The 20,268-nt window shown below is 42.5% G+C and overlaps 1 protein-coding gene across 1 annotated transcript in view; it reads left to right on the plus strand.

Annotated features, from left to right (window-relative positions):
• Nucleotides 1-20,268, plus strand: part of CTNNAL1 (catenin alpha like 1) — a 727,303-nt gene that overhangs the window by 654,334 nt on the left and 52,701 nt on the right. The window contains exon 15 of the mRNA XM_053714583.1: nucleotides 809-857. Coding sequence (XP_053570558.1) covers nucleotides 809-857 — 49 coding nt within the window. The remainder of the gene's footprint in view (nucleotides 1-808; nucleotides 858-20,268) is intronic.

Here is a 20,268-nt window from a genome sequence, read left to right on the forward strand (position 1 = left end):
TATATGTATATGTATGTGTATGTATATGTATGTGTGTGTATGTATATGTATGTGTGTGTATGTATATGTATGTGTGTGTATGTATATGTATGTATATGTATGTGTGTGTATGTATATGTGCGTGTATGTATGTGTGTGTATGTATATGTATGTGTGTGTATGTATATGTATGTGTGTGTATGTATGTGTGTATGTATATGTATGTGTGTGTATGTATATGTATGTGTGTATGTATATGTATGTGTGTGTATGTATGTGTATGTATGTGTATGTATGTGTATATCTATATGTATGTGTGTATCTATATGTATGTGTGTGTATCTATATGTATGTGTTTGTATGTATATGTATGTGTGTATGTATATGTATGTGTGTGTATGTATATGTATGTGTGTGTATCTATATGTATGTGTGTGTATCTATATGTGTGTATCTATATGTATGTGTGTGTATCTATATGTATGTGTGTGTATCTATATGTATGTGTGTGTATCTATATGTATGTGTGTGTATGTATATGTATGTGTGTGTATCTATATGTATGTGTGTGTATGTATATGTATGTGTGTGTATCTATATGTATGTGTGTGTATCTATATGTATGTGTGTGTATCTATATGTATATAGATATGTTTTTCTCCAAAACTAAACATTGTTTGCTGCAATAACAGTAGAAAATAACTTTTGGATGAAGTATTTTGAGCCTATTTAACCAATACCACTGCCTTTCCTACCTGGCTTTGCTTGGAAAATGTAATCTGGAATAAACATGGAACAGGGTTTTATTTTCGTTTTCTGTTTGTTGTAGGGGAGAAGGGTTGCTCAAGACTACTCAAGATTTATTTCACCAAGCTGAGGTAAGCTAATGTCACTGTATTTCATGCATGAGGTCTGCTTTAAAACATTATCAGTGCAGCAAGGTTTACAGACTCCTCCAAAACAATAGAATTGGAGATAAATTCAAGTTTTAGATGTGTATTAATGTCTACAGACTCCAGCTTGCTCCTGTTTGTGTAAAGGGTGTTTCTTTCTAATGACACAGTGAGCCCACTGATCATCATGATTACTATTGGGGAATATTACTCCTGACCTGCAGGAGGAGGCAAAGAGCACCACAGCAAAGCTGTTAAATACCACTCCCTTACACACAACCCCCAGTTATTCTCTTTGCTTGTATCAGTTGCAAGGAGGGGTAAAGTTAGGTGTCTGATTCTTCAATCAAGAGTTTATTTTTTAAAGCAGAGCAGGTTTGCTCTGTTTTTTTTTCTGGGGTTTAGCCGTAGTCCATGTCAGTCTCTTCAGTAGAGCAGTGGTGGCTTTTAAGCTTTTTTGGGAACTTGTGGGGTATAATCCTTACTGTGCCTCCCAAGTTGTTTGTGCTGCCCTTTTGGTAAAAGACTAAGTAGGTTTACTTGGTCTTTTTTGTATCCACAGGTCCATGTTAGGAAAGAAGCCTTTCAAACCTAGTGAACTGCCCTGCTGCCGGGTAGATTGTTATGGAGGTTAGTGCTATGTTATTTTCTGATGTGCAAGGTTCAGAACTGTTTAGCACTTATGACGTTAATTTTGGGATATTATTCCTGTTTGTGCAAGATTTTTTATGGCAGTTTTTGTGGGGCACTGCTGGGTTTAGTCGGCTCTGTTAGGAGTGTTTTTTTGTTTTCTCCTTATTATGGCTCTGTGTGTTTATCATTTTTTGTATTGGTAACTGTAAAATTTTTATTCTGTTAGGACTTCTCTTAAGCAGATGGGTCGTCAGTGGTTACAGCGGTCTGTGTATTTTATAATTATAACGCTTTTTTCTTCCCTCCCGGCGGCTGTTTGATATGTCATGTGTAATGCCGGCCAGGAGGTGATTGTGTACGCCCTTGATGGGCGGAGTTAGCTTTGCATGTTTTTTTGCCTGCTATTTCTGGGTCTCTTCTTTTCCTGACGGCTTCTGTTTCCGGCTGTTACGGAGAGCGAGTGCTGACAGGGGAGTTCCGGATTACTATCTGTGCTGCGCTTGGGATACGTTTTCCTCCGGTCTGTGGAAGGTTTGGTTAGCACCTCAGCAAGGTTTGCTGTGGTGTAGACTTGTGCAGTAAAGGTTTATTCTGTTTTTTCTTTTGTTAAAGTTACAGTAACAGTTTTATTTTTTCTGTTATATTTTTTTGATTCTTTGTGTGCTAAAGATGGATCAAGAGGACCTGCAAGCTGTGACTTGCTCTTTATGTTTAGATGCTAATGTGGAGCCACCTTTCGCTTTTTGTTCCTCATTTGTGGAGAGAACATTACATTATAGGGATAGGCTTTTTGTTTCAGAGCCTTCATTTTCTAAGGAGAATGTTGTTCAGGAGTCTCCTGTTCAAGCTATTCCTCAGTTTTCTCCCCATTTCTCCCAATCTTTATCCTCTTCTCATGCAGTGCCCTGCGGTTCATCTCAGGTTGGTTTTTCTTTACAGTATATGGCTACTCCCGGCTGTTTCTGAGGCTTTTTCAGCTTTCCCTGTGTTGCAGGGGAAGCGCAAGAGGAAATTTAAGACTTCTGATTCTGTTGCAGTTATGTCAAGTGTTTCTTCCCATAGATCTGAGGAGGAAGACACTTCCGTGGTGTCTGAGGGTGAAATTTCAGATTCTGACAGTGTAATTCCTTCTTCTGATTCTGAGGTTATTTCTTTCAGGTTTAAGCTTGAGCACCTCCGTTTATTACTCAGGGAGGTTTTGGCTACCTTAGATGACTGATGCAACGGTCATAGTTACTCCTTAGAAGTCTAGTAAGCTTAATAAGTTTTTTGACGTTCATTCCGTGGTGGAAGTGTTTCCCATTCCAGATCGTGTCTCAGAGATTATTGCACGGGAGTGTTAAAAGCCTGGGATTCCTTTTTCACCTTCTCCCATTTTTAGTAAGATGTTTCCTATTGCTGATTCTATCAAGGAAGATTGGCAGACGGTTCCTAAGGTGGAGGAAGCAATTTTCACCTTGGCCAAAAGGACCACTTTTCCTATTGAGGATAGTTGCTCTTTTAAGGATCCCCTCGATAAGAAGTTGGAAGCTTTACTTAAAATTATGTATGTTCACCAGGCGTTCCAATGGCAGCCTGATGTGTGTATTGCTACGGTTAGCAGTGTGACTGCATATTAGTCTGATGCGTTGTCTGATCCTATTTAGCAGGATACTCCTCTAGAGGAGATTCAGGATAGACTTAGGGCTTTACAATTGGCCAATTCCTTTATTGCGGATACTTCTTTACAGGTCATCAAGCTGGGAGCAAAGATTTCTGGTTTTGCTGTTCTGGCGCACAGGGCCTTATGGTTAAAGTCCTGGTCTGCGGATGTATCATCTAAATCTAAGCTTTTGTCCATTCCTTACAAGGGTAAGATCTTGTTTGGGCCAGGTTTGGCTGAGATTATTTCTGATATTTCAGGAGGGAAAGAGGCATTCTCTCCCTCAGGATAAGAGAAATAAACAGAAGGGTCGTCTGAGTAATTTTCATTCCTTTCGTAACTTCTCTGGTAAGCCCTTCCTCCTCCAAGCAGGATCAGTCCAAGCCCTCTGGGAAATCCAATCAGTCCTGGAGCAAGGGGAAGCAACTTAAGAAGCCTGTGGATGACTCAAAGTCAGCATAAAGGGCAGACTTTTTCCTTTATCGCTCAAGCCTGGGTCCAAGATGTTCCAGATCCCTGAGTAATAGATATTGTGTCCTAGGGATACAAACTAGAGTTCAGGACTTTTCCTCCCAGGGACAGGTTTCTTCTCTCCAGGTTATCTGTAGACCAGATAAAAAGAGAGGCATTCTTAAGTTGTGTTCAGGATCTTTCACACATGGGAGTGATCGTTCCTGTTCCAGTTCAGGAGCAGCGGCTGGGTTTCTATTCCAATCTGTTTATCGTTCCAAAAAAGGAGGGAACTTTCAGGCCTATTCTAGATCTCAAGAGTGTAAGCAAGTTTCTCAGAGTTCCGTCTTTCAAGATGGAAACTATTCGGTCCATTCTTCCTCTGGTTCAAGAGGGTCAATTCATGACAACAGTAGATCTGAAGGATGCATATCTGCATATTCCCATCCACAGGGACCATCACAGGTTTCTGAGACTTGCTTTCCTATACAGGCATTTTCAGTTTGTGGCCCTTCCTTTTGGTATTGCAACAGCTCCCAGGGTGTTCTCAAAGGTCCTGGGAGCATTGCTGGCAGTACTCAGATTACAGGGGGTTGTGGTAGCGCCTTATCTGGATGAAATTCTAGTTCAGGTGCCATCTTTTCAACTAGCAAGCTCCCACACGGAGTTGTTGTTGTCTTTTCTTTGCTCCCACGGTTGGATGGTGAATTTAGGAAAAAGTTTCTTGATTGAGTGGTATTCTTGGGAACCATTATAGATTCTTTAGAGATGAAGATTTTTTTGACAGAAGCAAGGAAATCGAAGATGTTCAATTTGTGCCTTTCTCTTCAGTCCACTCTTCGGCCGTCGGTGGCCCAGTGTATGGAGGTTATTGGTCTGATAGTTTCAGTCATGGACATCATTCCGTTTGCTCTGTTCCATCTCAGACCTCTGCAGTTATGCATGCTTAGACAGTGGAACGGGGATTATACGAATCTGTCCCCAAAGATTGTTCTAGATCAGGCTACAAGAGATTATCTTCTGTTGTGGATGTTTCAAGATCTTCTCTCCCGGGGAACCTGTTTTCGCAGGCCTACTTGGGTGATCGTGACCACTGATGCCAGTCTGCTGGGTTGGGGAGCTGTCTGGGGTCCGTTAAAGGCTCAGGGTCTATGGTCCCGGGAGGAATCGGTTCTTCCCATAAATATTCTCGAGCTAAGGGCAATCTTCAATGCTATTCTGGCCTGGCCTCAGCTTAAACCCAGTTTATCAGGTTTCAGTTGGACAACATTACGTCAGTGGCTTACATCAATCAGGGGGGAACTCTGAGTTCCCTGGCCATGACAGAGGTAGCCAAGATTATGCAGTGGGTGGAGGCTCACAGCTGTTGTCTATCTGCGATCCACATTCCAGGGATGGACAATTGGGAAGTGGATTTTCTGAGCAGACAGACTTTTCATCCGGGGGAGTGGGAACTTCATCTGGAGGTGTTTTCCAGCTTGATTCTCAAGTGGGGCTGCAGGAGCTGGACCTCATGGCATCTCGTCAGAATGCCAAGCTTCCAAAGTATGGATCGAGGTCAAGGGATCCTCAGGCTGTACTGATAGATGCGCTAGCAGTTCCTTGGAGGTTCAGTCTGGCATATGTGTTTCCTCCTTTTGCTCTTCTTCCTCGTCATTGCTCAGATCAGACAAGAGAGGGCGTCTGTGATTCTCATTGCACCGGTGTGGCCTCGCAGAATCTGGTATGCAGATCTGGGGCCCTTCTTTCATCCAAATCTAATTTCTCTGAAGCTGACTGCTTGGAGATTGAACGCTTGATTCTATCTAAGCATTGGTTTTCTGAGTCGGTTTTTGAGACTATGATTCAGGCACATAAGCCTGTGACTAGAAAGATTTATTATAAGATATGGCGTAAATATCTATTTTGGTGTGAATCTAGGGGCTACTCTTGTTGTAGAGTTAGGATTCCTAGGATTTTGTCTTTTCTCCAGGAGGGTCTGGAGAAGGGTTTACCTCCTAGTACCCTGAAGGGTCAAATTTTGGCTTTATCTATTTCTCCTGTTAAGTGTGGTCAGTCCACGGGTCATCATTACTTCTGGGATATTAACTCCTCCCCAACAGGAAGTGCAAGAGGATCACCCAGCAGAGCTGCTATATAGCTCCTCCCCTCTACGTCACACCCAGTCATTTTCTTGCACCCAACTAATAGATAGGATGTGTGAGAGGACTGTGGTGATTATACTTAGGTTTATACCTTCAATCAAAAGTTTGTTATTTTAAAACACCCCTGGAGTGTGTTGTTCCTTCTCAGGTAGAATTTGAAGAAGAATCTACCTGAGTTTTTGTATGATTTTAGCCGGCGTAGTTAAGATCATCTTGCTGTTCTCGCAATCTGAGGAGTGAGGTAAACTTCAGATCAGGGGATAGCGGGCAGGTTAACCTGCAAAGAGGTATGTAGCAGCATATTATTTTCTGAGAATGGAATTGACTGAGAAAATACTGCCATACCGATATAATGTAAGCTCAGCCTTAAATGCAGTAGTAGCAACTGGTATCAGGCTGTCATGTATGTATATTTACACTTCAGTATTCTGGGGAATGGCACTTCACTGGGATAATACTGTATGCATAAGACTTTAGCCTAACTTGCAGTGGGAACGACTAGCAACAGGCTTTCTAATGACATTTCATTTATTTGATGTTAAACGTTTTTGCTGGCATGTTAAAATCGTTTAATTATCTGAGGTACTGGGTGAAAAATTGTTTTGGGCACTGTTTTTTTCCACTTGGCGGTCGTTTTATTTAATTTAAGACAGTTTACTGATCTCCCTCACTGTTGTGTGTGAGGGGGAGGGGCCTATTTTGGCGCTTTTGCTACGCATCAGAAAATTCAGTCACAAGTCTGTTTTCTTCCCTGCATGATCCGGTTCGTCTCTACAGAGCTCAGGGGTCTTTAAAAGTTAGTTTGAGGGAGGTAATCACTCACAGCAGACCTGTGAGATTGTGCTTTTGACTGTGATAAAAAACATTTATATTCTGTACATTTTTTCTGCTATTCAGGGTTAGTTATCCATTGCTAATGGGGGCAATCCTTTGCTAAAATTGTGTTTTACCGGAAAGAATTTGATGTTATAGTTTCTCCGGTTTATTATTACTCAACTGTCATAACTTTTTTTCTGTGCTTCTTAAAGGCACAGTACGTTTTTCATTTTATTTGTAAATTGCTTTGAAAAGTATTTCCAAGTTGCTAGTTTAATTGCTAGTGTGTTAAACATGTCTGATTCAGAGGAATATCTCTGTGCTATATGTGCTAAAGCCAAAGTGGAGCCCAATAGAAATTTATGTACTAATTGCATTGATGCTACTTTAAATAAAAGTCAATCTGTACAAATTGAACATCATTCACCAAACAACGAGGGGAGAGTTATGCCGTCTAACTCGCCTCACGTGTCAGTACCTGCATCTCCCGCTCGGGAGGTGTGTGATATTGTAGCGCCGAGTACATCAGGGCGGCCATTACAAATCACATTACAGGATATGGCTAATGTTATGACTGAAGTTTTGTCTAAATTACCAGAACTTAGAGGTAAGCGTGATCACTCTGGGGTGAGAACAGAGTGCGCTGTTAATAATAGGGCCATGTCTGATACTGCGTCACAGTATGCAGAACATGAGGACGGAGAGCTTCAATCTGCAGGTGACGGTTCTGATCCCAATAGAATGGATTCAGACATTTCTAATTTTAAGTTTAAGCTCGAAAACCTCCGTGTACTGTTAGGGGAGGTATTAGCAGCTCTGAATGATTGTAACACCGTTGCAATCCCAGAGAAATTATGTAGGCTGGATAGATACTATGCGGTACCGGCGAGTACTGACGTATTTCCTATACCTAAGAGGCTTACAGAGATAATTACTAAGGAGTGGGATAGGCCCGGTGTACCCTTTTCCCCCCCCTCCTGTGTTTAGAAAAATGTTTCCAATAGACGCCACCACACGGGACTTATGGCAGACGGTCCCTAAGGTGGAGGGAGCGGTTTCTACTCTGGCTAAGCGTACCACTATCCCAGTGGAGGATAGCTGTGCCTTTTCAGATCCAATGGATAAAAAATTAGAGGGTTACCTTAAGAAAATGTTTGTTCAACAAGGTTTTATATTGCAACCCCTTGCATGTATTGCGTCTGTCTCGGCCGCGGCCGCTTTTTGGTCCGAGTCCCTGGAAGAGACTCTTGACTCAATAACTATAGATGAGATTTCAAGCAAGCTTAAAACACTTAAGCTAGCTAATTCATTTGTTTCAGATGCCGTAGTACATTTAACAAAACTTACGGCTAAGAATTCCGGATTCGCCATTCAGGCACGCAGAGCACTGTGGCTAAAATCCTGGTCAGCTGACGTTACTTCTAAATCTAAATTACTTAACATACCTTTCAAAGGGCAGACCTTATTCGGGCCCGGTTTGAAAGAAATTATCGCTGACATTACAGGAGGTAAAGGCCATGCCCTGCCTCAAGACAGAGCCAAACCTAAGGCTAGACAGTCTAATTTTCGTTCCTTTCGTAATTTCAAGGCAGGAGCAGCATCAACTTCCTCTGCTCCAAAACAGGAAGGAGCTGTTGCTCGCTACAGACAAGGCTGGAGACCTAACCAGTCCTGGAACAAGGGCAAGCAGGCCAGAAAACCTGCTGCTGCCCCTAAGACAGCATGAATCGAGGGCCCCCGATCCGGGAACGGATCTAGTGGGGGGCAGACTTTCTCTCTTCGCCCAGGCTTGGGCAAGAGATGTCCAGGATCCCTGGGCGTTAGAGATCATATCTCAGGGATATCTTCTGGACTTCAAATCCTCTCCCCCAAAAGGGAGATTTCATCTGTCAAGGTTGTCAACAAACCAAATAAAGAAAGAGGCGTTTCTACGCTGTGTACAAGATCTTTTACTAATGGGAGTGATCCATCCGGTTCCGCGGTCGGAACATGGACAGGGGTTTTACTCAAATCTGTTTGTGGTTCCCAAAAAAGAGGGAACCTTCAGGCCAATCTTGGATTTAAAGATCCTAAACAAATTCCTAAGAGTTCCATCGTTCAAAATGGAAACTATTCGGACAATCCTACCCATGATCCAAAAGGGTCAGTACATGACCACAGTGGATTTAAAGGATGCTTACCTTCACATACCGATTCACAAAGATCATTACCGGTATCTAAGGTTTGCCTTCCTAGACAGGCATTACTAGTTTGTAGCTCTTCCATTCGGATTGGCTACGGCTCCAAGAATCTTCACAAAGGTTCTGGGTGCTCTTCTGGCGGTACTAAGACCGCGAGGAATTTCGGTAGCTCCGTACCTAGACGACATTCTGATACAAGCTTCAAGCTTTCAAACTGCCAAGTCTCATACAGAGTTAGTACTGGCATTTCTAAGGTCGCATGGATGGAAGGTGAACGAAAAGAAGAGTTCTCTCTTTCCACTCACAAGAGTTCCCTTCTTGGGGACTCATAGATTCTGTAGAAATGAAGATCTACCTGACAGAAGACAGGTTAACAAAGCTTCAAAATGCATGCCGTGTCCTTCATTCCATTCAACACCCGTCAGTGGCTCAATGCATGGAGGTGATCGGCTTAATGGTAGCGGCAATGGACATAGTACCCTTTGCACGCCTACATCTCAGACCGCTGCAATTGTGCATGCTAAGTCAGTGGAATGGGGATTACTCAGATTTGTCCCCTACTCTGAATCTGGATCAAGAGACCAAAAATTCTCTTCTATGGTGGCTTTCTCGGCCACATCTGTCTAGGGGGATGCCATTCAGCAGGCCAGATTGGACAATTGTAACAACAGACGCCAGCCTACTAGGTTGGGGCGCTGTCTGGAATTCTCTGAAGGCTCAGGGATCATGGACTCAGGAGGAGAGTCTCCTGCCAATAAACATTCTGGAATTGAGAGCAGTTCTCAATGCCCTTCTGGCTTGGCCCCAGTTAACAACTCGGGGGTTCATCAGGTTTCAGTCGGACAACATCACGACTGTAGCTTACATCAACCATCAAGGAGGGACAAGAAGCTCCCTAGCGATGATGGAAGTATCAAAGATAATTCGCTGGGCAGAGTCTCACTCTTGCCACCTGTCAGCAATCCACATCCCGGGAGTGGAGAACTGGGAGGCGGATTTCCTAAGTCGTCAGACTTTTCATCCGGGGGAGTGGGAACTTCATCCGGAGGTCTTTGCCCAAATACTTCGACGTTGGGGCAAACCAGAGATAGATCTCATGGCGTCTCGACAGAACGCCAAGCTTCCTTGTTACGGGTCCAGATCCAGGGATCCGGGAGCGGTCCTGATAGATGCCTTGACAGCACCTTGGACCTTCGGGATGGCTTATGTGTTTCCACCCTTCCCGATGCTTCCTCGATTGATTGCCAGAATCAAACAGGAGAGAGCATCAGTGATTCTAATAGCGCCTGCGTGGCCACGCAGGACTTGGTATGCAGATCTAGTGGACATGTCATCCTGTCCACCTTGGTCTCTGCCTCTGAGACAGGACCTTCTGATCCAGGGTCCCTTCAAACATCAAAATATAATTTCTCTGAAGCTGACTGCTTGGAAATTGAACGCTTGATTTTATCAAAACGTGGTTTTTCTGAGTCAGTAATTGATACCTTAATACAGGCTAGGAAGCCTGTTACCAGAAAGATTTACCATAAAATATGGCGTAAATACTTATATTGGTGCGAATCCAAAAGTTACTCATGGAGTAAGGTTAGGATTCCTAGGATATTGTCTTTTCTACAAGAAGGTTTAGAAAAGGGTTTATCCGCTAGTTCCTTAAAGGGACAGATTTCAGCTCTGTCCATTCTTTTACACAAACGTCTGTCAGAGGTTCCAGACGTTCAGGCTTTTTGTCAGGCTTTGGCCAGGATTAAGCCTGTGTTTAAAACTGTTGCTCCACCATGGAGTTTGAACTTAGTTCTTAATGTTTTACAGGGTGTTCCGTTTGAACCCCTTCATTCCATTGATATCAAATTGTTATCTTGGAAAGTTCTGTTTTTAATGGCTATTTCCTCGGCTCGAAGAGTCTCTGAGTTATCTGCCTTACATTGTGATTCTCCTTATCTGATTTTTCATTCAGACAAGGTAGTTCTGCGTACTAAACCTGGGTTCTTACCTAAGGTGGTCACTAACAGGAATATCAATCAAGAGATTGTTGTTCCATCTTTGTGTCCTAATCCTTCTTCGAAGAAGGAACGTCTTCTACACAATCTAGATGTAGTCCGTGCCCTGAAATTTTATCTACAGGCAACTAAGGATTTTCGACAAACGTCATCCCTGTTTGTCGTTTATTCTGGTCAGAGGAGAGGTCAAAAAGCTTCTGCTACCTCTCTCTCTTTTTGGCTTCGTAGCATAATACGTTTAGCTTATGAGACTGCTGGACAGCAGCCTCCTGAAAGAATTACAGCTCATTCTACTAGAGCTGTGGCTTCCACTTGGGCCTTTAAGAATGAGGCTTCTGTTGAACAGATTTGCAAGGCTGCAACTTGGTCTTCTCTTCATACTTTTTCCAAATTTTACAAATTTGACACTTTTGCTTCTTCGGAGGCTGTTTTTGGGAGAAAGGTTCTTCAGGCAGTGGTTCCTTCCGTATAAAGAGCCTGCCTGTCCCTCCCGTCATCCGTGTACTTTAGCTTTGGTATTGGTATCCCAGAAGTAATGATGACCCGTGGACTGACCACACTTAACAGGAGAAAACATAATTTATGCTTGCCTGATAAATTCCTTTCTCCTGTAGTGTGGTCAGTCCACGGCCCGCCCTGTTTTTATGGCAGGTCTAAATTTTTAAATTATACTCCAGTCACCACTGCACCCTTTGGCTTCTCCTTTCTCGTTGGTTCTCGGTCGAATGACTGGGTGTGACGTAGAGGGGAGGAGCTATATAGCAGCTCTGCTGGGTGATCCTCTTGCACTTCCTGTTGGGGAGGAGTTAATATCCCAGAAGTAATGATGACCCGTGGACTGACCACACTACAGGAGAAAGGAATTTATCAGGTAAGCATAAATTATGTTTTTGTTGCACAAGCGTCTGGGATATGTGCCAGATGTTCAGTCTTTTTGTCAGGCCCTGGTTAGAATCCGGCCTATGTTTAAGTTTGTGACTCCTCCTTGGAGTCTTAATTTGGTTCTTAGAGTTCTTCAACAGGCTCCGTTTGAGCCTATGCATTCTTTGGATATTAAAACGTTATCCTGGAAAGTTTTTTGTTTTTGGTTGCTATCTCTTCAGCTCGAAGAGTTTCGGAGCTTTCAGCTCTGCGGTGTGAATCTCCTTTCCTTATTTTTCATTCTGATAAGGTAGTGCTACGTAATGCCTTAGGTTTCCTGCCCAAGGTTGTTTCAGATAAGAATATTAATCAAGAAATTGTTGTTCCTTCTTTGTGTCCTAATCCTTCTTCTCATAAGGAACGTTTGTTGCATAACCTGGATGTGGTTCGTGCTTGAAATATTATTTGCAGGCGACTAAGGATTTTCGCCAGTCTTCTTCTTTATTTGTTGTTTTTTTATGGGAAGCGTAAGGGTCAGAAAGCTACTGCTACTTCTCTTTCTTGTTGGTTGAGGAGTGTTATTCGCTTGGCATATGAGACTGCTGGTCAGCTACCTCCTGAGAAGATCACAACTCATTCCACGAGGGCTGTTTCTTCTACGTGGCCTTCAAAAATGGAGCTTCTGTAGATCAGATTTGCAAGGCTGCCACTTGGTCATCTTTACACACTTTTTCTAAATTTTACAAATGTAATACTTCAGCTGAGGCTTCTTTTGGGAGAAAGATTCTTCAAGCAGTGGTGCCTTCTGTGTAGACTCTGTCTTGTCCCTCCCTTCATCCGTGTCCTCTAGCTTGGGTATTGATTCCTAATAGTAATTATGATGATCCGTGGACTCACCGTGTGAAAGAAAAGAAAATTTATGCTTGCCTGATAAATGTATTTCTTTCTTGACACGGTGAGTGCACGACCCACCCTGTATTTTCAGACAGTTTATTTTTACATAAACCTCAGGCACCTCTGCACCTTATATTACTTCCTTTCTCCTTTCCCTTTGGTCGAATAACTGGGGGTTGTGGGTAAGGGAGTGGTATTTAACAGCTTTGCTGTGGTGCTCTTTGCCTCCTCCTGCAGGTCAGGAGTGATATTCCCCAATAGTAATTATGATGATCCATGGACTCACCGTGTCAAGAAAGAAAGAAATTTATCAGGTAAGCATACATTTTCTTTATCATAGACAGGGGAGGGGGGTGTCTGCTCTTCATACTTTCTCAGCCCATTTAAGCGGGTGTCCCAGCCTAAATTCATCTTCTCCAGATCACACTATGGATACATGTTAAATGGATTAAATTGGGTTGTAGGGTGCCTATATAACATCGATCTGGCTTTTTTTTTTTTTTAAATTACAGACTAAAATAATATTTGGGGAAGGAGAATCCCTGTAAACCCCTTGAGAAAAATGGGGCGTGTGCATTCCATGTACTAAACAAAAAATAGGATTGGTCTTCAAATTTTTCCAGGGCTTTTTTTTATTCGGTCACTGGTTCATGGAAGTTTAAATAAAAAGAGCCATTTAATACTCTCTTATGGTCATTTTTTGTTAAAAGGACATTGTGGCGTAAAATTTAACCCACTTTAATGTGTTCCTGATGACCCATTTAACCTGCTGTAGTGTAATAAAATTGTTTACAAATTTCCCCTTTTTACTTTATTTTGCTATTTGAAAACAGCGGCCTTTGCCTGTTGCAAATGGACACCATTACTGAAAATATAAATTCTGCAGTATTGGCTGTAGAAAAGCTTTGTAAACGTGAGACAGCAGCAGAAATCAACCTCCCGGTGGAGTATGGAAGAGGGTCTAGCCCATTTGAAAAGATCTTCTTGCATACAATGAACTTTAACCATAGACATTTTTATCATACAAATTAATAAGCACTGTTTAAACATGCTAAAAATATATTTTGCTTGGGAAAAAAATTAAACTGGTTTGTTTTCTTCCATACAGGTGTAGTGAGAGTTCATGATCCATTACACTAGGGAATTACTTATCTCTACCACTAGGTGGGGGCAAAGATTACCAAACCCCAAGAGCTATATAAACCCCTCCCACCTCACACATACCTCACTCTTTACTTTGCCTCTGCTGGAGGTGGTTGAAGAGTGAAGACGTACATTTGATTCTTGAAAGAGAGAGGGGTTTTCAGTCTATATTGAGGCCCAGTTTCTCCTCAGAGTACAGTGCTTGTCAGAGGGATGTAAATGGGGTACAGTTTGTGATTCTTTTTTCACCTCATAGGAAATTTTTCATAAACCCTCTATAATTGATCGCAGGGATTTGTTTTTTGAAATCATTTATAGAACTACAATATACTCCTATTTCCATAACATCTGCTGCTTGTTTGCTAGTGGATGAGTGTCTATTGGTAAGTATCTTTTTATTAACATCAAGACACTAATATAGCTATGTTTTGGCTACTTTTAAAGTTATTTTTATATTTGCTAAAATAATATATATGACAAGGACAGATCTTTTTCACTATTCCTGTGCTGTTTTACGTGTGTTAACTTTTTTGGAGTGCTTAGTTTATTTATTTTTTTTATTTTTTTTACAGACATCAGGGTTATGCATATCGGGCTAAAGCTTGTGGGGTTAGCACACGTCCCTTTAGTCTTTCTATAGTTTACTATAAGGAACGTTATCTGTCCTCTGATTTAATGTTACTTTCTCCTGCTTTGTTTTGTAGTTCGGCTTAGAGCGCATTGTACCTATGAGTCTATTTTTTTAAAAAAAAAACCTACTTAGGAAGGGGGTAAGTGGTTTCCATTCCTCAAGAGCTTTTTAAGGGAGTTATAGTGTTTACTCCTTTGCTTTGCCATATTCTATAATGGAGCAGCCGGATTTTGTCCCTAAATCTACCCAAGAAACTGAGTCTTCTGAACATCTTTCTACCATTATTAGGTGTGCTTATTGTAAGAAAGCTGATGTACCTCCTCCAGCTCATTTATGTGGCTCATGTTTAGATTTGTTAATGCAATCAGACCAATCTAATGCTATTTCTCTGGGTACTAATGCACCTACTGTTTGGTCATTACAAGATAATGCTGATGTGGTGTGACCTACTGTGCAAAATTTTATCACAGCTGCAGTTTCTGAGGTATTGTCTGCTCTCCTGCCTACAAACAAGCAGACAAGGTCAGTTCAGATTTTACCTTCTACAAGTGCTATGTGCCCTGAGGCCAGGGATACCGTTTTGTCTTCAGATGTGACGTTTCCTCTGGGGATGAGGACTCCCTATCTGATGTTGAACCTGTTATTTCCTCTTTTTTGTTTAAAGTTGAACATATTCATTCTATTCTAAAGCAGGTCTTGCAATAATTTAAATTCAGTTTTTAAGACTCTCCCTGAGGTTTTCTCTGTTCCTTCTGCTGTCTCAGACTCTGACATGATTTCTAGGGAATATTCTTAACCAGGTAATTCTTTTACTCCTTCTGCAAGGTTTAAAAAGTTATTTTTTCACCTGCTGATAATTTAGATTTATGGTAAACATTTCCCAAGGTAGATGAGGCCATTTCCACTCTGGCTAAACGTACTACTATTCCTTTGTAAGGCAGTACTTCTTTTAAAGACCCTTTAAACAGAAAGTTAGAGTCTTTTCATAGAAGGGCCCTTTTTACATGTTATATTATCAAGCCAGCTTTTCATATTGCTGATGTATCTGCTGCTTCTACTTACTTGTTGTCTAGTCTTTTAGAGCAGTAGTCTGAAGACTCTGCTAGTGCAAATCTTTTGGTATTTTAGTATAAACAAATAAGACATTTATGAATTTGAAACAAAGTATTATGTCTTTTGATCTTTGTGTCCATATGTCCCATAATATGAGCTGCATGGTCCAGCTGTAGTCTGGGTTTCTGCTTTTATTTGTGATGCTGTATTTGATATTATGAAGATTAATGTCAAAAGCATGTCTTTGGTAGTCCTTGCCAGGAGAGCCTTGTGGCTTAAATCCGGTCTGCTTATATGGTGTCCAAATCTAGATTATTATCTCTTTCCTTTCAGGGAAAGAATTTATTTGGTTTTGATTTAGATTATATTATATCTACTGTTACTTGAGGTTAAAGGGCTTTTCTTCATTAGGACAAAACGTCTAGAGAGAAATTGAAAGCTTCTAATCATTTTCGTTCCTTTTATCAGAATAAAGAACAAAAAGCTGACTCCTCTGCTCAAAAGCAAGGTTCCTCTGGTTCAGTCTGGAGACCTAATGCTAACTGGACAAAGCAGGGTAAGAAATCTATTCCTACTACCAAAACTGCATGATGGTGCGGCCCCCAATCCAGTTCTGGTAGGGGGCAGATTAAGCCTTTTTCAGGAGGCTTGACTTCAGTCTGTTCCAGACCATTGGGTTCAGAATGTTATATCTTAGGGATATTGAATAGGATTCAGAACAAGGCCTCCCAAAGGAATGTTTTTTTCTTACCAATGTCCCAGAGGAAGCTTTTTTTCAGTCTGTCTCAGATCTAAAAGCTATGGGATTGATTGTTCCAGTTCCTTTGCAGGAAGAGAGGATGTGATTTTATTCAAATCTCTATATTGTTCCAAGAAGGAAGGTTCTTTCAGAGCAGTTCTAGATCTAAAAGCTCTAAACAGGTTTGTTAAAGATTCCATCTCTCTGAATGGAAACTATTCAGACTATTCTGCCTTTTGCTCAGCAAGGTCAGCGTATGTCCACAATAGATTTAAAGGATGCTTACCTACATATTCCTATTTACAGAGATCATTTCCAGTTTCTGAGGTTTGCCTTTCAGGACAGGCAATTCAGTGTGTTGCTCTACCATTTTGTCTGGCTACAGGTCCAAGAATATTAACAAATGTTCTGGGTGCCCTTTTGTGTGTGATCAGGTCTCAATGTATTGCAGTGTTTCCATATGTGGACGACATCTTGTTTCAAGCTCTATATTTTCCTTTAGCAGAATCTCACACCAACCAACTCTTGTTGTTTCTTCAACAGCATGGTTGGAGGATCAATTTCCCAAAAGTTCTCTGGTTCCTCAAAAAAGGTAACTTTATTGTGTTTTCAAATAGTTTCAGTCTCCATGAGCCTTTCTCTAACAGAGCAGAGAAGATTAGTCTGAACCTTCAGTCTCTCTCATTTCCTTCAGTGGCTCTGTGTATGGAAGTCCTAGGTCTCATAATTGCAGCCTCAGATGCATTTCCATTTTCTCAATTTCACATGAGGCCTCTTCAGCTTTGTATGCTGCGTCAAGGGTACAGGGATTATACTCAGTGGTCTCAAAGGATATTTTCTTCTTAAATGGAAAGAGTCCACAGTTGCATTCATTACTTTTGGGAAATAAGAACCTATCCACCAGGAGGAGGCAAAGACACATCAGCCAAAGGCTTAAATACTCCTCCCACTCCCCTCATCCCCCAGTCATCCTTTGCCTTTCGTCCCAGTAGGATGGCAGAGAAGTGTCAGAATTTTTATTTTTTATTTTTTTTGTCTCTTATGGAGGGTAGTACTCTTTGGCATGGGACAGGAGTTTTAAGTAGTCCTGTCAGTCTCTCAGGGCTTGGATGAAAGTTAGAGTTCGGAGATGCAGGGAGAGTCTCTCTTCGAAACCATCCCGACTCATATTAACAGCTTCTCAAGCAATTGGCGTTGTCGAACTTTGTTCCGCTGCCTGCTTTCTTTTCTCAAGTCTATGGCGGAGGCAATGCCACTATTCGTCACACTTGAAAGGCTGTGTTCCTGTTCCATGGCGTAGATTCCAGTAAGATTGTTTCATTTTACTTTATCGTCAATGTACTGTAATGTGAATGTTTTTCCCGAGAGGCTACAACACCTTGCGGGTCTAACTATATGACATAGGGGTCTTAGTGAGTCTCCATTAGTATCTATGAATCGAGGGTTAATATCTCCTGAGGGGGGTTATAATCATGTTTGTTATGTGTTTCAACCTGCTTATGTGTGATGTTTATGGGCTCGTGGTTGGAACTTTGAGGCCTTTGGAAGTGACGTGGCCTTTTGATTGGGCGTGCTTTTTTGGACTGTACGGTTCGCCTTGTGTTCGGGCGTGGTTCCGTTCAGTTCCCCATTTCCGCATTCCTGACCATGTGGCGAAGGAATATTCTAGTCTGCAGGGGTCTGGTCATAGGAAGTGGCGAGTGCCCCAGCCATTGTGGGTGTCAGGTGCCGTTTTTGTTTAATACTTTAGTCTATATTCATATTTCCTCTATCCAGTTATGGAGGATTCTGATGCTGAGACTGTGCTCATTTCAGATTCAGTTACAGAGGATTCTGATACCGAGACTATTTTGAATTCAGATTCAGATTTTGTGTCCGGTGATTACTCCGGATTGACCTCGTTGACATATGTCAACCAGTTTTGTTCCGTATGCCATTTCAGAGCACCTGGTTCCTTGGGCTGAGGGAATCAAGGGACTGCTGAGCCATCCGCCTCTGGGGGTCCTGTCCTCCGAGAGGCGAGCTCCCTACCAATTTGTACTTCTACACATGCGGGTAACCCAGTTTCTGATTCCTCCATGCAGGGTGGCGTGTTCCACCCGGCGGTTGCAGCACGTTTTTGCTTCCACATATTGTTGGCAATTGTTCGTTCATTTCTTTGAGAATGTGCTTGTGCCCTATTGTCCTGGGCCTTCTGCCTTGGGGAGGGCCTCTACAGTTCCCTGCAGGTGTAACTGTCCCTGAGTGTTGTTCCTTTTGTTACAGGATTGCGCGCCTTTGCGTATTGCTCAGACATGTATTTCAGTTATTGAATGACCCTATCGTTACCAGATACAGGGATTTTCAGTTTGCTGCTTCGATTGGTGCACCTCATTAGACATGTTGGGATGAAGTAATCTCCTGATTGTCATTTGTTTGAGATCTTTCCCAGTTTTTGAAAGATAGAGCTCCGTTTGGCAGGTCCTGCGGGTAGGCCTGTGTCTTTTCGGGCATTGCCTTATATTTTATTTATATCCAATGAGATGTCTTTTATTTGTTTTTGTTTCCTTTGGGAACCTTCTGGGACTGATACTATTTATTACTTCTTCGGAAGTTGTTTTGGACAAGTTAGTCCTATGTTAAAAATGTCTGTTTTCTGTTTTTTCCCCTATGAGGGAGAATTTAGGCAGCTTGCCGGTTAGGACCCTCGGTGCAGACTGGTCCTGTCGGGTTTTTTTCTTGCGGTTGTTCAGACACGTGGCGCTTCTCAGGTTATCATTGTTTTTCATGTTCAACTAAGCATTCAAGAGGACCTGTGGGTCCGTGAGGCGGAAAGGATTGTTTCAGTCCTTATAGCCTTCAGTCATAGATGGCCGGGCAGGGGAGTTTTTCCGCTGCGTCACTCTATCTGACATCTGATTTCATCAGAACTTGGATTTTTCCTCCCCCATGTGGTGGAGGCTTGGAGGGCTTAACGTCGCTCTGGATTTGTCCTTTTGGGCTTTAACCAACAGCTGGTACAGATAGCTGTCTAGCATGCGGAAGGTTTACATGTTTGAAACCAGTTGTAGCTCTTGACACCTTGCAGGTGTATGCGTAAGCTGTTTATAGTGTATCTTAATACAGCTCTTACTCTTTGATGTGTATTGTCTGTCTGAGTTATAAGAGACCTTGTACTTGTAGGGGGGGTCCTTTTCTAGGACATCTGTGTTGGGAATTTCCCTTCCCATTAGCCGGTGATTTTGGGTCTTGAGGACGATTGTGCCCTTCTGGTATCGTCCCTTTCCTTTAGGAGATATTCTTCTCCCTATGAAGATAGAGTCCTTGCTTGGGGCTTCTCAAGGATGGGATGTGGAAAGGTTGGATTGGTTCCCCCTGGGGTCTTGCTGGCTCCAAGTCAGACTTATTGGGCCTTTATTTTGATAGATCCTTAGGTCTATGGCTGTGCTATCCTTACACTCGTTCCTGTACCTGTTTCGGGATCCTTTTGTTCCCCTGTTTTGGATCCCTGAGGCTGGGTTGGTCCAGCTGTGTGTGGGTCTGCAGGTCAGGATGACTGAACGGTCTAAGGAGCTGCGTTCGGGTCGCTGTTTCCTCTGGATGTGTGAGCCTTGTTGATTCTATCCTGTTAGTTCAGTCTGCTAGGGTATAGATTTTCCTTTCAACTTGCTCCATTGATTTCAGAAAGAGGGTCTATTCTTCCTTCGGGTTCTGAGGGTATCCCCTCCTTTTCGGGGTGCCTCGATTGAGGTTTTGTGTTCCCCTTTTTAGGGACCTGTGTGTGGGTCCAGAGACTTAGGTTGCCTGGAGCATGCCCTTTGTCCGGGGGTTGCCTTTGCAGTCTGTTTCTTGCTTGACTGCTTCTTCCTCGCGAGTTCCCTCTGTGTCGTCCTGTTATGGACTCTGTGTTCTCAGACTTGGGGTTTTTCACCTGGGTGTATTACACTTTTTTTCATGGTCGAATGCTTTGGTCTTCTATGGTCAGACACTGGGAGGACTTTGCCTCTTCAGTTGCATTCCGTGCTTGCAGGATGGAGGAGAGACGTCTGTTCTGTCTCTGTGCCTGGTCTTATCCCGGGATTTGCCTGGTATAGGCGTTGCCTCCTTCCCTGTTTGGGCCCCTTTGGGTCTCTGTGAGCTGGGCTCACTATTGGAGGTGTTCTTTTTTGTATTTGGGGACCTTTTGCTTTCCTTGGTTCTCCTTTGCCTTGTCCCCTTGGGGGTTTCGGCTGGC

Source organism: Bombina bombina, chromosome 5, assembly GCF_027579735.1.
Source record: "Bombina bombina isolate aBomBom1 chromosome 5, aBomBom1.pri, whole genome shotgun sequence".
NCBI lineage: Eukaryota > Metazoa > Chordata > Amphibia > Anura > Bombinatoridae > Bombina > Bombina bombina.